The 19,723-nt window shown below is 44.5% G+C and overlaps 1 protein-coding gene across 5 annotated transcripts in view; it reads right to left on the reverse strand.

The window, feature by feature from the left end:
• The window catches only part of EML1 (EMAP like 1), a 124,891-nt gene that overhangs the window by 42,524 nt on the left and 62,644 nt on the right, over positions 1-19,723 (reverse strand). For 2 of the 5 annotated variants that reach the window (XM_033139948.1, XM_033139940.1), the window contains exons 1-3: positions 15,949-16,100; positions 1,969-2,151; positions 234-366 (exon numbers count right to left, since the gene is read on the reverse strand). In XM_033139948.1, the coding sequence (XP_032995839.1) occupies positions 234-366; positions 1,969-2,151; positions 15,949-16,018 (386 nt within the window). In that variant the 5' untranslated portion in view covers positions 16,019-16,100. Of the gene's footprint in view, positions 1-233; positions 367-1,968; positions 2,152-15,948; positions 16,101-19,723 lie in introns of those variants that run through there. The other 3 variants (XM_033139975.1, XM_033139966.1, XM_033139957.1) reach the window with 2 other exon arrangements.

Consider the following 19,723-nt stretch of genomic DNA (forward strand, 5'->3'; position numbering starts at 1 on the left):
ATTATGCGCTCCTTTAGAATTCTTGCAACAACATTAATCCTGATTAATTAATCTAGCATGAATAAAGTTGAAGATATTTCTACAAGGTTTCCAATTGTAATTTGGTTTAATTATCTAGAAATTTATCTCGAAAGTTTCACCCAGAGAGCAAAAAATACTCAGAGGAGCAGTTTTAGATGCTGAAGGCAGGCAGTATATACAGTACATACACCAGATAGATAGATATTGAATACCTTTTTGCTGCTGGTGACACAATTTCTTTTCTGGTTCCTGATGGAGAAGGTAGAGAGCCACTGGGTTTCTTTGGTAGAACAGTTCCATTATTAACAGTAGTCTTTAAAGGCAGTGTTTGTACAAGGGGTCTTGCTGTTAAAGAAGAAGAAGAAGAAGAAGAAGAAGAAGAAGAAGAAGAAGAAGAAGAAGAAGAAGAAATGATCAAATAGAGGATTACAAGTATACTGTCTGTCTGATGAAAAAATAAAGAGTTTGCAAATGTTTCTGTGTGTCTTCATAGTTGAAGCTGCCCACACCGAGTCAGACCACTGTTTATCAAGCGCAGTACTGTCTACAGAGAATGGCAGCAGCTCTCAAGGGTTTCAGCCAAGAAGTGTCTCCCAGCCCTACCTACCTGCTGACTGAACCTTGGACCTTATGCATGCAAAGCAGAACCTTTACCACTGGGCTATGACTCTTCCCCTGCATTATGAGAAATGAGGATTATTTCAGCCTACAATCAGGGTGTAAGTCAGTAGCCTTAGAAATTGCTTCCTAAATTTTAAACTGCAATATGAAGATGCAGTCCTACATGCTCTGTGCACAGAAAGCAGGAACTGGAGTGGGTCTTCACTGGGGGCTGCACAGGAGACCTCAGCTCTAGACGGTGGCATAGCATGGTTTGCAACATTCCGGGGCAGGCAGGTGCACATGCATGCCAGGGCAGGTGGAGAGCAGAGGGTGAACAAAACCTGCCACAGCAGCCCAGCCCTCACTGCTGCCAGAGCGCCCCCCCAGACTTGAACCAAGCGGGGCTGCACTGTGCCATCTGCCCGCCCTTGCAGGGTGACGCCCAGCTTGTCAATGCAGTCCTTGGAACATCCCAGCCTACCGAAGCAGTTCAGGACTGACAGGATGGCATAAGAAGGATGCAGCAGCCATGCCCCCTTCAGTCCCAGCCTTGCAAATGAGCTCATCAGCTCATTTCTGAAGCAACTGCCAGATTCTTCCAAATGAAAATCTCTGGGGCACAAGGCTGGACAGTATGTATGGAGACAACAAGACACCCCTTTTGGCCTCGCTGATGTGGTCCAAAGGAAAGCAGAGCAATACATCTGCTTAGCGGCAAAAGTTGCCAGAAGGAGGTGTACAAGATGCCATCCAACCGCCTTAGGGACTCCACTCCGGATTTGTGTAAGGATTACTCCTTACACTTTTTCTTCTCCCAAAGATGTCCCTCAGAAAGTAATAATGAACAGAGTTTACCTAATAAAATTTTGTTAAATGAACTGTCATTCATAGATCTGATTCATCCAGAAAATGATTCATTTTTCAAAGCATGTACCAAGATATATACTAAATTATCAGTATTGGGTCATGCCTGACCTTCTGAGACATCAGAAAAGAAGAAAAATGATGTGGTCAACCTTCAAGAGTGCTGCAGCCACAAATACATAGGTCTTTCCATATATGGAATGCTGAACAAGCTTTCTTCATATACTATGCAGGACACTGTCGGGCACCTTGGGAAAAGGAACACTTTCCTAGCCAGAGTATGCTTCAGATAGACTAAACACTTCAAAGTCAAACTGCAAGTTTGATCAACTGTATACCATGAAAAGTTCAGACCGCAAACTGCTGTCAGATAATTCCAAGGATTCAATATACTTGACTGGTCCGAAAAATATCAAAATTATTGCAACATTTGCTCAGGTCTACGGAGTGAATTTGAGGGGGAGTATTTGAAATTGATACCTTTGGTAGGTCCTTTCTTGTTCTGCATGGCCTGTTGCTCCTCAGTAATGTTCAAGCGCCTAACAACATCTGCCAGAGCAGACTTGAGCAGCTGGATGTCATCTTCTTGTATCTGAACACGTTGCTCCAGTGAAGCAATACGGTCTGTCACCTCCATGCTGCTAGCGGCAGAGGCACTGTCATCTAAAAAGAATATTTCGGAAAGATTGGGTTTTATTTTGGAAATCTGTCATGAGGTATAAGGAAACATCGTCACCTGAGAACTTTTACTAACCATACAAACTATATTCCCCACTATTATCAATGTTAGGATTCAACTGCAGCCAGTTGTTAGAAGCCAAGCTAAATTTTAGATCTTAAAAACCTACAAAATCAACCTTTGGAGTTTTGTTCATTATATCATACTTTGCTATGCAGAACTTTTTATTTTCAAAGGAGAACTAGATTGTAACAAAGAAGTCAATCCAGAATCACTTCTCTTTCTTTAAAGGTGTAAAAGCAGGAAATCTACGGCATGATGTGAAATGACAAAATGAAATGAAAGACTTTACAGCAAGGTATTTTTCACCTTGGTCAAAAGTCAACACATGTTCAACATGTTCAAGAGCCCAAGACAAATGCAAACAAAACATTAAAACATGGCTATTTTTATATAGGAACAGTTATAGTAAGATTATGGAGCAACCTTACTGACCACCAGTTAGTCATCAGGATTTGATACTAAAACAGGCCCCAATGATTGAAATGTGAAGTAAAAGAAAATTCCTCAGCCAAATCTAATTGCCTTTAGAAACCGCCATGGGGCTCAGCAGCAGACCATTTTGCTGTGTAGCTGTATGAGGTATTAATCCCAAAATTAAGATTTAACAGGCACTTTGGCATTCATATAAGATTCCACAGACGTGAAGCATGCCTTGAAGAGGCACAAGGCCTACACTTATCTAATAAGCTTGTACTTTAACTCAGCTGGAAGTAACAAGAATTAGCATATTGGACAGACAACCCCATCACAGACTGGATGTAAAACATCATAAAACAAACTCAACTTAGCAAGCATCCTTCTAAATTCAATATGACTTTACATAGTTCCAGTCAATGAGTTTGACTGGAATTTGGTTTCCCCGCCCCCTACTTCAGCAATTCCATCAACAGTGGTCCTAGCTCATGTGCAACAGCTATGCGGCCAGTGATCCTAGCCCTCTGCACTTAACTCTTCCTAATGCATCTTTCACAGTCTTCTCCTTGTCCACAACAAAAATACAGACACAAGCTGAAGCCACATACATGGGTTAGATTCAAAATTTACTTCGAAATGAAATACATCGGTATTGTCAATTTAGCCCCCTTCTCTAATTCCTCGACACCAGCATCCTCTGCAAAAGTGGCTGGGGTAAAAGACAAGGGGGTGAGCAGTACTTTGTGCTAGGTCAACCCTTTATACTAAATAATTGGGTGGGTGTGAAGCTCACAAACATCCAACATTTTTCATTCCCAGAACATTAGTTGTGCCAGCGTGAAGTTAAGCTGTGGTCATGGCTCAGCAGACATATTACATTTTTAAGGGTGGGGCAGCACAAATGCAGGTCTACAATGATAAATAAATTTATTATAAGAACTGAAGCCAGACAGCAGCTACTAAAAACAATGAGACAGCAATACAGGTTATGTCTGGATCCTATCCAATACATTTTAATGTTATCCCTTCTCCTCCCTTCTGTTCTTGTACTTATCTTCATAAGTTTCACCTTTGTGCATCATTCCTCCTTGATTCGCATGCATTAGGAATCCTTCCTCAAAGAACTATACTTTGGGAGCGTCTCCACCCCCATCATTCAGCCCAGACACTGAGGTCCAGCGCCGAGGGTCTTCTGGCGGTTCCCTCACTGCAAGAAGGGAGGTTACAGGGAACCAGGCAGAGGGCCTTCTCGGTAGTGGCACCCGCCCTGTGGAATGCCCTCCCATCAGATGTCAAGGAAATAAACTTTTAAAAGACATCTGAAGGCAGCCCTGTTTAGGGAAGTTTTGAATGTTTAATGCTGTATTGTGTACAGACAAACTGTTGCACTGCTGCAAGTGAGCCACTGGGATGTTCAGGGAGAAGGAACATCCTCCCCACTTTTTGCACACACCACTCCGGGAAAAGAGGAAGGTTTTTTGGGGGATCATTGGGTAGGGAAACATCCTCTGATCATAATCCAAAATTGGGGGGGGGGATTAATGGATCTTCGAGTTAACCTCTCCTTCGGAGGAAGGTTTTTAAGAGTTCCAGAAGACAATTTTCAAGCAAAGTTGGGAGAAATTCAACATATTTCTTTGGAATGAATTCCAACGGCACGTATGTTCAGGACTGCAGCCTGAACGATAAGAGTTATATTATGTATGTCTGTAAAATGCCTTGGGAGGTCTATGTGGTAGGCAATTCACAAGTTAGTAAATAATAAATAATATAGCAAGAAATATTCTTCAAACAACGTTTGAGAATGACACATGTTTATTAAAAAAACCTACTAGAGAGGTGTGCCAGATATCTCTGGGTACACCATATAAGCTGTCAATAGCTGTAGAATGTCTTCATTAAAAAAAAAAAGTTTTTCAATTTAAATACTGCCTAGACAAATAAAAAAATGGTATTTCCTGGCTTTTGTTTCACAGACATAAAGCACACGCTCTTAACATTTAGCTCATCGCTGAGGACCATATGTTCCCAAAAGATTGTTCTGAATAAATGGGAATGCTCATCACGCTGCTCCTTTTCTTTCCCTGCTAATTAATCCATGATCTTACTGGAAAGATTCTGCATGACTCTCTTCAGGACAATACGGGGTGATTAATCCATCCCCACAGTACCTTCCAATTTTAAGCCATCTTGTCGCTGAACTGAGCAGGGCATGAAGATGTATCAGAAATGTGATACTAACAAAGGCTGTGCTCTCAACAAGCAAGCCCTGCTTATATATAATGGAGATAATATCAAGGCTTTCCAAGAAAGGTAGTTTAGAAGAAATATCTTCCACTGCTATTTGAGCAGGCAGATTAATTTTAACTGCATACGGTGCTGTTCGACATAGGCAGAAAGAACACAAGAGCGAGAAAACTTTTTGAGCAGCCATCGGGAAACTAATATCCGCAGTAGCTAAACCTGCGGAATATTTACAGCATTCCAAGATGTCTCATTCTAAACACGGGTCTCATGGCTACACAGGCCAAAGACCAGGCAGACAGAGGAGATTGAACTATGGCACCTGTGGGAACTCGGGCTTCTTTTTGTAGGAAACTCAGTATCCTCCTACAACTCAAGGGTTATGGAACATTTGGCTCTCCTGGTGTTGCTGGAATACAGCTCCCACCATCCCTAGCCATTGGGGAAGGCTGGCTAGGGGCAGGCTGATGAGAGTTGGGGTCTACCAACATCTGGAAGGCAATAGGTTCCCCATTGCTGCTACCACGACTCACTGTGGCATCTGAAGCCAACAGTTACCACTGAAAATCAGCACAACGGACTATGTGGACAAAATGGTTCTCTAAACAAGGGTGCCTGGTGTTTTTCTGCAGGGGTGGTCTCCCCCAATATTGTCTGTAGCCCCTATTATTATGTTTTTAAGCGTTCATGAAATGCACTCATCCGGGTCTTTAGTGTTGCAGCTGCAGCTTTCTGGAATCAATTAGCAGGCAGAAATGTTTTAACCACCCATTTCACATCAGTGACTTCTACTCATGGGGGAAGGGAAATCCAGTGTTACTATCCCGATACTAGAGAGAAGGGAGTTTACTTTAGGGCTGACATGTTCAGCTGTAGTCCTATGTATCTCATAATGCTTAGTTCCACCCAAAGTTCACACTGCTGAAAGTGATAAATAGTATAGATACAAAGGGTTGGATCCAAACATTTTGTTCTGTTCACACATACTCCCCTACTGTGGCTCTGCTCTAAACCCCTCTTGAAGTTGTTTTCACCACACAGAACAGCCATTTCGCTAGTGTTACTCATGTACACATTAAGAAGGCCTTTAAAAGGGCAGAATGCCTTTGGATGCTCACTATTCAGACCATATTACATCCACCCTCTTCCATCTGCACTGGCTTCATGTTTAGGTCCAGGCCAATTCAAGGTACTATGAAACCCTAAATGGCTTAGGACCTGGGCACTTGAAGGACCACCTCCTCTTATATGAATCAGCCCACCAGTTGTGGAAATCAGCAGCAGCCCTGCTGTGTGTTCTGCTGCCACGAGAGGCACACCGGTCATTAACATGAGACGTATGTGGGGTCTTTTTTATGGCAGCACCCAAGCTGGAGAAGTTTCTTCCAAGGAACGATCAACTTGACACTGTCTTTGATAGTTTTTAGATGGGCAGCAAACCTTTATCCTACTAAACCTGATCGCCAAAGAATTGATGCTTTTGAATTATGGTGCTGGAGGAGACTCTTGAGAGTCCCATGGACTGCAAAAAGATCAAACTTATCCATCCTTAAAGAAATCAGCCCTGAGTGCTCACTGGAAGGGCAAATCCTGAAGTTGAGGCTCCGATACTTTGGCCACCTCATGAGAAGAGAAGACTCTCTGGAAAAGACCCTGATGTTGGGAATGATGGAGGGCACTAGGAGAAGGGGACGACAGAGGATGAGATGGTTGGACAGTGTTCTCAAAGCGACTGGCATGAGTTTGGCCAAACTGCGGGAGGCAGTGGAGGATGGGGTGCCTGGCGTGCTCTGGTCCATGGGGTCACGAAGAGTTGGACACGACTGAACGACAACAATAAAAGACCTCACTGAAATGCAGGTTTAACGTATTATTTTTTGCTGGTCTTGGTTTTTGTCATATTGAGAGGTGCATTTAATGCTGTAAGCCACCTTGGGAGCCAAAGAATCCCATTGTTTAGGAAAGTATTTCAGTGTTCGGACGACTACAGAGAAGTTAGGAGGAATGACTTTAGTACACACACGCACACACACACACGAGATTTCAGTTACTTCTGCTTGCAAAAATGTAGTTCTGAATAGACATTGCTGTTTATTCCTCCCAAAAGCAAAGCAATAGATACACATGCACACACCTTTGTGCATAAGCCAACATCAAACTTAAGATATATCATCTAGCCCACTGTTCCCAAACAGTGTACTGTATTTTAATGTATTTTTAATCTTTGTTGGAAGCCGCCCAGAGTGGCTGTGGAAACCCAGCCAGATGGGTGGGGTACAAATAAATTATTATTATTATTATTATTATTATTATTATTATTTCAAAATCAGATGCCCCAACTCTCAATTTAGAAACTGAATGCAGCATCTAAAACTCCTATGCTAATTCTCCCCCTCCAACCAGCTTCTACACATCCTGGTGCTGCATAATTTGTCACCTACTCCTCCATCTCAATAACCCCAATGTGGCACAACTTGTATTTTGGGGGACCTTAAGCCCTGGCTCTTGAAAGGCCTACTCCCAATAAGACATGCAAGGTAGTTTATACCTTCCTTGAGAATATCCCATGCCACACTCTTAAGAAATACCAACTACATCAAAATAGAACTAAACCCTATTCAATTTAAATCTATAGAGAGGGAGAACTGTAGAGCCTGTATCATTTTTATGTAAACTATTTAAAAGGGAACGGGGCAGAAGCATGGCATACTTAAACAGAAAGAAACAAATATCTTACCGGCATAATTAAGTACAATTAATATTTAAAGAGCCCCTTGAATAGCAGCCAAAAGTATGATTTCCTAGTGAAGATCCAATGGTTTAATTTAGAATTCTGAATGTTGCTTTATTCATAACTAAAATGCTTGTCTTTTTCCTACTAGTTTTCTTAGGAAAGGATAGCTTAAGTATTAAATTCCCACACATGTTGATGCATGATATTAGCCTACAGCACTCAAAAGCATGTTTGTTCTTAAAAACCTACAGTGAATTCTAAATGCAATGTAATCAACATGTAGGGATGAATTAGAGTAGTAGTATCATTCCTTAATTACATACATTTCTTCTGCAGTATTTAATAGACATGAATGAATTTCACTAGTTGTGGGGGGCTTGTTTCCTCCACTCCCCAACATTTATTTAATTATTTGTATGTCATCAAATATTGGGGTTTTCTGTATACGGGCTTTAGTTAACTATACAAAATATGCTCACAAGTGAAAATGCACTCACATGTGCATATAAATACACATGGGGTCACGAAGAGTCGGACATGACTAAACAACAAAACAACAACAACAACAATGCTGTTTGTGATTCCTACTAAGGAAATCTTTCCATCTAAAAACAAAAGAAACCTGACAATGCCTGACAACAATTTAGCAGGCAACGATAATAGACATTTCTTGTGTTTGGTCAACTTGGGAGGTAGACCTCCCCTGCCATATCAAAACCAACATTTGCTGAAAAAGCTGAAATACAAGTTTTGTGGCAGCCGACAATAAAGACACGTCTTCCACTCCACTTTATATGCCAAGAAAAGCTTCTGGATCCCCACTGCGCTAAATAATTCAGCAACACTGGCAGTTAACTGAATATATACTGTGCAGTATATAATAATTTTAAGTTATACTAGCTTTAGGAAATGTCTCCAAGCCAAAGTCCAAAATGATCTAAATATCTTATCTTCCACAAGACGAACTGTCTTTTTAAAACACAGACACTTGCCTATGTGGAACCTGATGGTTGATGATTGATGGTTACTTTAAAGAAAAAGCTGTTAGGGCTACATTCAATTAAACTGTTATGCTAGGAGAAGCCATCGCGACAATTCCCAGTAGCACAAGGGGACTTCCCCTTCTCCCCAAATCTCAGGATGGGGAGAACCCCCAGAACAGCGGGCAGGGGCAGAAGAGTGGCGACTGTTCTGTCGGGTCAAGCAGAAATGTTTGCGCTGACAGTACCATCTTTTCAGTGCTACACCGAATACAAACCTTAGGCTATATAACATTCATGTTTTGGAACAGGGATAGGAATGTCAACAGAAAAATGCAAAATTTTACCAGTGTGTTTGCCTGGTGTGATATCAGAATGTCTCCCACAGGCCTGGTACCGGAAGTGACCAAAACTTTTCCAATAGTTTAAAAGTGCATCTGCCTCTGTGTGGTTTCTATTTTGAATTAAGAGTCATGTCTTGTCTTTCATGACCCCATTATCCACCATTCTGCATATACCGGTACCTGGCATGTTCCCAGGCCACACTTCTTGCTTCCATATGGGGCATCTTCATATGAGGGTTTTGCCTTATCAAATAAGCGATGTGTTCAGCCATTCATTGTGGACTTTCAAGGACTATGGAGCTTAAACAAGATACCTCTTGGTCAGAGGCTGTTCTAATTAAGTGAGGCCGTGCACTCAAACCTGAGGTCTCTTCTAGTACAGAAAGAGTCTACAGAAAATGTGCAACATCAGCCCCTGTGATTGGCAAGCAGACCAAGAGCTCTGGATTGAGCAGATCTCCTATATTAGGAGTGTGGATTTCTGCCCTTACTTGCTCATCAGAGGAATGCTTGCTGGCCTTCAGACTCCAAATGTTTCCAGTTTTCTGCTGCTTCCAGCTTCTCCACAGGCTCCAGGCCTAGATTCAGGTACAGTGGTACCTTGGGTTACAGGCGCTTCAGGTTACAAGACCCCGCTAACCCAGAAATAGTACCTCGGGTTAAGAACTTTGCTTCAGATTGAGAACAGAAATTGGGCGGCGGCAGGAGGCCCCATTAGCTAAAGTGGTGCTTCAGGTTAAGAACAGTTTCAGGTTAAGAACAGACCTCCAGAACGAATTAAGTTCTTAACCCGAGGTACCACTGTATCTCCAGCCTGGTCCTGACCAGAGTCATTCCAGAAAAAAAAGCTTTCAAGTGCTTGCTACCGCTGCTTGCTACTGTATCCATTTTCCAGAGTTGCATTTATTTTGGGGCTGCTGGAAAACTTGGGTTTCTTGGACTCTCTTTAGTATTTAATCAATGTTCCATTGTCACATGTACTGCAGTTATACATTTGACACTGGTAACTTCTGAATTTGTTGCACGTGGCATTGCTGGTCGGTGATTGTATGCCTCGTCTCCTCTGGTTAAGAATACAGTGGTACCTCAGGTTACAAACACTTCAGGTTACAGACTCCGCTAACCCAGAAGCAGTACTTCGGGTTAAGAACTTTACCTCAGGATGAGAACAGAAATCACACGCTGGCAGCTAAAGTGGTACCTCAGGTTAAGAACAGTTTCAGGTTAAGAACGGACCTCCAGAGTGAATTAAGTTTGTAACCAGGGGTACCACTGTACATGGATTGACTTCAGGTGAAGGGCAGAGAATCTAGCACATAAATGTTTTAATAAGTAACTAAATATAGGTCATTACAAAAAATGGTGTGATGCTCCTCTGTGCTCATGTTCTTCTACAGCAACAACCAACTTACCTTCGCTTCTCTCTCCAGTTTTCCTCTTTCCCATGCACAGCTCTGCATTGTTTATGCACGCCAACACACAAGAGTGCTTCCAGATGGGTGTTTACTGTGGGATCAGTGCTCCTCACGCTAGTTTTTCACAGTGTTCATACAATGTTGTTGGCATCAAAATGCCTGCCCATTATTCCCCATTCCATTTAACTTCAGTTGACCTTTTGCAAGAAAAATCGGTTAAGTGAAAGGGGGGAGAAGCCTTGCTGATTCTGTTGCAGTATCTCAGCGGCCTGTTTGCAAATTAAGATCCCATCTGGAAGCATGCTTAACACTGCTATTTCAATACAGCCATCAGAAGAAAATACTGACGTAACTAGGGGCTCATTCACACTTACACTTGTCCCACTGCTTTCCCCCAGAAAACCTGCTCTTTAGAACTACAGTCATACCTCGTGTTGCGTCCGCTTCATGTTGCATCTTTCTGCGTTACGTCCTGAGACAACCCAGAAGTACCAGGTACCACTTAACCCAAGGTACTACTTCCGGATTAGCAGAGTCTGTAACCCAAAGTGCTTGTAACCCGAGGTGTTTGTAACCTGAGGAATGACTGTAAATCAGAGTAAACATCAACCAAATTGACTTTTGCCCTGATTCAGCGGTAAACAGCAGGTTTTCCTGGGCAGAAACAGTGGGGCAAGCGGAAGTGCGGATGAGCCCTTAATGAATGCCGAATCTTGGATCTTCTTGCCTTGTGCAGAGAGGAGGAGAGTTTCTCAAGATCCAAAATGTTGATACTTCAATAAAATTACCCAGCAGCTCGCCACTCATTGCCACAACCTTGCCACCGTGCACAGGTTGAAAAGATATGCCCTCTCCTCTTCCACAAGGGGAGGGGTTGTGAGGGGGTCTCGCTTCCTGCGCTTCGCAGGGGTGTGTGGCTGGCACACAAGCCCCCTGCATCACTGAAAATCCCTGGCCCGTGTCATGCCCACAGCCAGGCAGGCTGGTGTGTGTGTGGTTTACTGCTCTTAAGCAAGCGCATGACTGTGGCTCAGCCTGTTTGTTTCCTGCATGCACGGATCTCCCTCCCCCCCACTATTTTCATGCATTCAACACCTGACCTTGCTATGGACCTCATTGGTCACCTGTTGAAGGGGCCTGGTAGGATTTTTTCTCCACTTGGCAGATTGGCTCCAGCCACTTGTTTTTTCATAGCAAACCGTCACAACTTTGTAAGGTTTGGCGGTTAGGCATTGCATTGTGAGTTGGAGGGGAGGTTGTGGCCATCACCTACCCCTCCCTTAAAAGGGTATTCCGTTAAAGGAATCTGGTGGTCGTGGTACCTGTCCGAAGCCCAGGTGGTGGCTAGGGCCATGGCACGACCCTCTGGTGACTCTAGGGGAAAGCTTCCAGTTGATTTGCATCAAAAAGCTCCCCCTACTGGTTGTTAACCCTTGTGTGACTCCCTGCAGAGCGTGCAGGAGTCAAGTATAGTCAGTTCGGATCCAATGCCTAAGCCAATACCACTCACATTCTGTAACCAATAAAGCTGTGGCCTTTTTAAACCCATTAACCTAAAATACGTGTGTCCATATGTGGTATTTCATCATAAAGCGGGGGGTTGGGCCTTGACTCACAACCAAGAGAAGAGATGGCCGTCTTACTGAAGGAGACCCAAGCAGCTGTTCCTTCTACAATGGGCTGAACAGTATATTACTGATGAGCAGTGGAAATTCTGGCCAGCATTCTTGTCTTTCAGTGCTAGACTCTGTCGCTATAAAATCAGCAAAGCACCTGCATAGTACTGGTACTATAAAGTAAAACTGACACACAGAGGACCTGTTGCATTCTCAAGCGAAGGCAGGCAGGCAGCATTCCTGTGCCTCTCTCAAAAGAACAGGGATGGTCTATTTACAACGCAAGATTTACTAGTTATAAGGTGGGAGAGCAGAAATTCTATCTGATATATTTTATCTGCACAATCAGAATGAATCTGAGGAACCAAAAAAGTAGTATTGAAAAATACGGCTTTTGGGCCGTTTGGCCCAAAAATGGCAACTAGGCCTTCTACTTTGGCAACTGTAACCCTTGTTTAAGCAGCCATTTGGCCACTAGCATGTATATATCTGATTTTCTGTCAGTACTCAAGATTCCACTTGGATTTTTGTTTTGCGATAAATCTCTTTGTAATTTTTCACCTGCACATTCAATTAGGAATCACCCACATTCACCCTAATATTCATAATATTAAGCTGATGTGGTTTAAAATAAGTCTTCCTATCCCCCTCCCCCCAAAAAATATGAGAGCCGAGTAGTTACAGTAGTGTCATATACACCTGCTTATAAAGCTACAGTGAACAATGATTACTTAAGTGACAAATGAAAAATTGTAAAGCAACAGAAAACCCAGGGGGTAGGAAACTGTGCCTCCTGACACATACACACTCCCAAGAGTCTTCGTTTTAGAACTCAATGCAAACAAACAGAGGCTTGCTTTGCCATCCTGGATGGTTTGTAGAATGAAGTATTTTGAAAACCTGCCAGACAGGACTGAGATGTTAGGGGAAACACCTCACGAGGATAGGCCACATATGATACTTAGAATGCAATTACCGTATTTTTATGTCTTTAAGACGCCCCCATGTATAAGATGCCCCCTATTTTGGGGGACTCAGATTTAAGAAAATGGGGGGGGGAGATTTATCCATGTATAAGACGCCCCCTAATTTTTGACATTATTTTTAAGGAAAAAACCTAGTCTTATACACGGAAAAATACCATTACCCAACTACAAGGAAGAAAATTTATTGTTGAACATTAAAGATTTAAAGCCAACTTCTCTCCATTTTCTCATAATTCTTTCTATTAAAATATCCTCCATCAAAATGTATTAATTGCTTTCTTTCCCTCCGTCTGAATTGCTCAAGCATATTCCCTTTTTTGTTCACAAAAAAAACTTGCCGACATCTCTCTCTGTGTCCTACTGCCGATCCACAGACAACCAGTTCAGATATAAGGAACTTTGTCTGATAAACTATAGGCTGTGCACCCACTCATTGACCTTCCTCTTCCTGCCACATAACCCCCATATATACTGGTTTACAAGTAGTGCTTAATGAATAGCTTCCTAGTTGAGATACTACAAGAAGCTGTGGTTAAACAAATCCCTAGCCTGGGACCTGGACACAAGGCTAGTTCTTAGTCCAATAAACCATGGTTTATCAAACTGAGATGTCTGAACTAGGCCTTCAGCGTCACTTCCTTCTGAATTCTCCTTCAGCTGTTTTCCATCAGCTTCTAAAAACCTTATCATTCTCTGCAGAAGCTTCATTCAAATTTGTTTCCTCCTACTAACTAAATAACAAAACTCTCTGAAGCTAAGGGCTTGTCCACACTCCCACTGAGCAGTTTTCCCTTTGCCCCACACCTTTCCCAGGGAAAACCTGCTCTTTTGCTCTATATCGGAACAAACATCAATCTGGAGAAAACCCAAATTGCTGTTTGCTCAAAAGTGTGATTTCCAGAGCGGGGATGCAGTTGGACAATAGGCAATGTGGATAATCCCTAACTCTGCATTCACAACTTTTTACTGTCCTTCACACAATTCTCTATACTTAGAACACCTTCCCAAAGTTCCCACGTGACTATCAACCACTTTCCTTCAAAAACTAGCCCTGTAACAAATTACCTCTTACTTGTTTTGTCATGGACCAGACTCTGTGTACCACTATCATCCAATCTCTTCAGGGTAGTGCCTGTGGGTCCAGTTCTGCAACATCTTATCATACAAGCTAATCCTGTTGTAACCAAACGCACATGAGGAAGGCATGGATGAATCAGACTACAGTATTTGTGCTCTCTGCGAGAGAGAAAAACCATGGGCATGGAGATGTGAATTAGCTAATGTGTTTTTAGAAAACAGCAGACTTCATGAAGCACATCTACAGAGATGTATTCCAGAATTTTTATTCTGCAACAGGGCTTCCATGCTATTTATACAGGGAGCTGTCTTGCCTATACCTTGATTTATGGAATCTCATCCTTTGTCTCTGACTTTGAAAACAGAGGAGGAGCAGATCTTCTAACACTGAGAAAAATATAGAATCTAATAACATACTACACAAATGCAGTATTTCACATATCTTCTTGTCCAGCCAACAGGCACACAATTTATATATACCAATAAAAAAACCTACATTTTACTAAGAGTTATGAGATACCTGCTGCTATTTAGTGATCATGGTTTAGGGGGGGGAGAGAAACAAACTCTAAAGTCACAAGTCCAAAAAGGTAAAGGTAAAGGGACCCCAGACCAAGATTCGAACTGCCAGCCTTCTGATCAGCAAGCCGGTTTAACCCACAGCGCCACCCGCATCCTTTCACAAGTCCAAAGCTCTCTGCAAGTGCCACTGAGTCCAGTGAAGCTTTCCTTCAGTGTAAGAATATTTTATTAGGGTGAGGTTTTTTTTTAATGATCCCACTGATGTTGTCTAATTGCCAATCCACATAAATAATATAGAGCCAGTTACTGAACATTAATTCCTCCAATGAAAGTGACTCTCCCTGCCTTGTAATTTTTTTACTGCAAAAGTTTACTGTAAATTTAGCTGACTTAACATAATCCCAAAGAAACATGCCAGAATCTACAGAACTTAGAAACAGGCATTTTTCCATCTCAAAGCTGACTTCTGTTTACTTTGAAAATAGCCTCACAAGGAATGAAACCTCTTCCACACTGTGCTGCCTTCGAAACAAACTGAACCCATCACCAGAATTACACAAAACGTCAACAGTTCATATGAAAAATATGGTTTCGCAAATACACATTCCTCGGAGGTTTTGGAAGGCTTTCCCCTCGCTCATTCAAAACCAAAAGGTCTGCAAAAAAAACCCAGAAAACAGGTCACCCCAGACAAGCCCTTCAGTCCACAAAGCGGTGGTCCCCACAACTCAACCACCAGAAGAAGTGGAAACGAATCCCTTCCCTTTCCAAACACACAACATGGGGAGTTTTCACTTTCTTTTCCAACTCTGTATTGCATCTTCCACTACACACACACACACACACGTCTACAAATTCCTGCAAAGCAGAAGGGAGGGGAGGAAGGGGGGGGAGTTCTGCACAGGCAGACATGAGCTTTCTCCCAAGCATGCATAGATATATATATGCATGCACACACACACACGAACAGAAAACTATTTCTCTGCTGTGCTGTCAGGCAAAAACAGGGTTGTGGCGCTGGAGGAGCCAAGTCCTTCCCTCCCTTCCTCTTTCTCCCAGTTTCGGGGTGGCAAGCCGAGCAAAGGCACCCCCGCGCTTCACCCGGGTTGGGATAACTGGGGACACGGGGAGCTGGCGGGGTAGCTTGTGGGTTCCATCCTCCCTTGCCTGGGCAGCTTCCTCTCTCGCCCCACACAATCCACCTTACTTGGCAAGAAGTAGGCGGCGGAGCCAGCAGCAGGACTTGCATGCAAGGCAACATACCGGAGCCAGGACGGCGGGGGCTTCTTTGCCAACCCCCAACCCCCCCCAAAAAAAGAACCCTTGGGCGTGTGTGCATCTGAGAGAGAAACCCTACTTCTCGCTCCCCCCCCCCGTTCTTCTTACCGTTGCAGAACTGCAGGAGCGAGGAGGTGTCATAGAGGCTGCTGTAACTGGAGAAGCCGTCCTCCATCATCCTGAAGCCAGCTCCGCCGCCGCCGCCTCCTCCTCCTTGTCTTCCCCCCCACTTAGGGGTCGTCGCCCCCCAGTCCCCGGCCTCCCTTCTCCTTTTCTCCCGGCTCCTCTCTCGCTCTCCCCGTCTCTCGCTGCCTCCTCTCCCGCTCCCTGCCTCTCTCTCTCTCGCTCGCTCGCTCGCCCACCCACACATACACAACACACACACCCCGCGCCGAGGAGAAGCCGAGGCGGCTGGGCCCTGCCCGCCTGCCTCCGCCGGTTGCCACGGCAACGCAGTCACTCCACCGTGGCTTGGGCCGCCGCCGCCGCCGCTTCTCCTCCTCCTCCACTGCGAGGGGAGAGAGGATGGGGCAGGCAGGCAGGCAGGCAGGCAGGCGGCTTTCCTCTGAGATTTTAATATGTATATATTTAAGAACGCACTTTTCCTCTCTTCATTCTAGTGAGCTGGGTAGGGGGTGCTTGGAAGGCTTTGCCTCCTCGCTTCTCTCCGAAATTTAGGACCACCTAAAATAAAAGGTGTTTTTTTGAGGCAAGGGCGTAGCCAGGATTTTTTTTTGGGGGGGGGAGCAAAAGCTCAGTTTTGCTATGTATTTTTATTGATTGGGGGGGGGTGCGCCCATGTTCGGAGGGGTGTTGTGGTTTGGGGACTCGCATCCTTTGGGGAGGTGTTGTTTGGGGGTGGGCATGGTGGCGCTAGGGAGAGGACGACGCTGCCTCGCCCGCGCGACCCATTCATCATCACTCCTCTTAAATGACGCCGAAGCAAAGGGAGCCCCGAGCGCGCGTGCAGGAGGAGGGCTTCCCTCCAAACAATGGTTATTGGGGAGGGGGGCATTGGTAAAGGCCGCTAATGGCCTAAAGGCGGTGTTTTTTGGAGGCTGGTGGGGAGAAACGCATGCGTGGCTCTGGGCAAGGAGGTTTTTATCCGTTTTTCTTTTCCTCTGCCCCGTAAAAGTCGCCGGGGATGAGAGCGACGATGCGAGTCGTAATAGGAGTAAATTGGCAGCTCTCTATCTCTGGGATTAAGGGCGCGGGGAGCCGGGCCAGTTCACACGAGCCCAAGACACGCGTCGTGTCTTGGGCTCGTGTGAACGGGCACTGCTCCCACCCACGAATTACCCGGAAAGCCTACGGAGCTGTGCATTGGTAGCACGTCCCAACTTTGCCAGACGGGTCACGATCCAGCCTGGACTGCCACGAGCGTGGGACGACGCGCGATAATCCCACGAGTACTGACTGCGTGTGGATTCGACTCAGTTTTGCAGCCTATGCTAATTGCTCTGAGCCGGCTGGGCGTGAAATCCGGCTGAAAAATGAAAACCGCGCTCCCAAGCATGCGCAGAGTGCCTTTTCGCACCATCATCATACGCGCACTTCTTACGTCCTCGAGGAGTAGGCATTTCCAGAACGGCAAATGTAGGTTCCAACAAGCACGGACTTCCCTCCCAAATAAATCCTGGCCTCCTTATAGGAAATAGGAGCAGCCCATTTTTTGGACGCACCCTCCTTTGGCCCGATCGAGCTCAGCCTCAGCCGAGCGGCTCCTCCCTTCGACCCCGCCAGCCGCGCGGGGCGAGTGATTTGCAAGCCCGCTTTCAAAATACAGGCATGGGAGGGGAGGATCTGGAGCGAAGAAAGGGGTTGAGAGGATGGGGAGGCGCCGAAGGGCCGGGCGAAGTCCAGTAGGAAAGAAAGTGAAAGAAGGAAAGAGATTTGCCGTAGGAAGAACCGAACAAATAGATCTGGGGAATGGGTGGAGTTGAGGGGTGCTTGGCTGGCATGGAGAAACGCTATTTAAACCTAAGCTTCAGCCGGTGGAGATCAATTACTTGCGTGTCTACTCTTAAGTAAACCTCTGAGACAATGAGTTTTGCTCCAAAGTAAACGCGTTTAGGGTTGCAGATATACAATCCAACCTCAAGTATGCTTATTTGCAAGTTAGCCCCGCTGAGTTCAATGGTCCTTACTCCCGAGTAGGCGTGTCTAGGAATAACAAACAGCCTTATTTGATATTGGGAATGACATCTGCAGCTGAGGGGAGTAGTCTGGGAGAGTGAGGCTGAAGAAAAGGGAGCAAAAAGGGAGTGGATTATTTATTTGCAAGACAATATAAAACTGCCTCTTCACTGAGAAAAGAATTCTGCAATTTATTTATTGTACCACCCACCAAGATGAAAGTACTGCTGATGAGGTTTTTTTTTTTTGTTCCAAAGTTTGATTCTGCCTATTATAAGGGGAAAGGGGGAAAGAGGATTCCTAAAAAATTGCAATAAGCCTTCTTAAGCAGTATGCATAACATAGGGCTGCATAGCTTCGGTCAGTGTGCACAAGCCTGTTTATTCTGCATCCAGTGAGATCCCATTTCTGGTTTGGGAAGTGGTGTACATATCACCCATAATCACCCATGTCCTGTAGCTATCCTGTCATTTCTTACAAAATACTGCTTTTTAATGCGCTTTACCAGCTTCTATCTGAAGTGAGGAAAATAATGACCTAAGAGCGTTTTAAGCCAGCAATGTGTCTTCTTCTTTGGCGATCACTCGTAGCCAAGTAATGAGTCCGTATGTTAACAATGAGTCCATAAGTGACCGTGGAGGCCAGTTCTGGATCCACATGTCCTTCCACAGTGGAGACATTGGTTTCCGGGTGGGTGTTGATCACGGTGTGGATTTGCCAAGCGTGCCTTCCTCTTAGTATGTTTCTCCCTTGCGTCCTGAGTTTGAGTGTCTTCAAAGCCCATGACACCTTTGGTAAAGGCTGTTCTCCAACTGGAGCGCTCGCAGGCCAGTCCCTCCCAGTTGTCGGTGTTTATACTACATTTTTTAAAATTTGCCTTGAGAGAATCTATAAACCTCTTTTGTTGACCACCAGCATTACGCTTTCCATTTTTAAGTTCAGAATAGAGTAGTTGCTTTGGAAGACGATCATCAGGCATCCGCACAACATGACCAGTCCAACAAAGTTGATGTTGAAGAATCATTGCTTCAACTCTGGTGATCTTTGCTTCTTCCAGTACACTGGTATTAGTTCACCTGTCTTCCCAAGAGATGTGTAAAAAATTTTGGAGACACCGCTGGTGGAATCTTTCGAGGAGTTGGAGAGGGTGTTTATAAGTTTAAGCACATGTGTGGTATGTTTATCCAGAAATTATTGTTGTTGTTTAGTTAATGTCTTGACCTCATGGACCAGAGCACGCCAGGCACTCCTGTCTTCCACTGCCTCCCGCAGTTTGGTCAGACTCATGTTGGTAGCTTCGAGAACACTGTCCAACCTTCTCGTCCTCTGTTGTTCCCTTCTCCATGTGCCCTCCATCTTTCCCAGCATCAGGGTCTTTTCCAGGGAGTCTTCTCTTCTCATGAGGTGGCCAAAGTACTGGAGCCTCAACTTCAGGATCTGTCCTTCTAGTGAGCACTCAGGGCTGATTTCTTTAAGAATGGATAGGTTTGATCTTCTTGCAGTCCATGGGACTCTCAAGAGTCTCCTCCAGCACCATAATTCAAAAGCATCAATTCTTCCGCAATCAGCTTTCTTTATGGTCCAGCTCTCACTTCCGTACATTACTACTGGGAAAACCATAGCTTTAACTATACGGACCTTTGTCGGCAAGGTGATGTCTCTGCTTTTTAAGATGCTGTCTAGGTTTGTCATTGCTTTTCTCCCAAGAAGCAGGCGTCTTTTAATTTCGTGACTGTCACCATCTGCA

Source organism: Lacerta agilis, chromosome 1, assembly GCF_009819535.1.
Source record: "Lacerta agilis isolate rLacAgi1 chromosome 1, rLacAgi1.pri, whole genome shotgun sequence".
Taxonomy (NCBI): Eukaryota; Metazoa; Chordata; class Lepidosauria; order Squamata; family Lacertidae; genus Lacerta; species Lacerta agilis.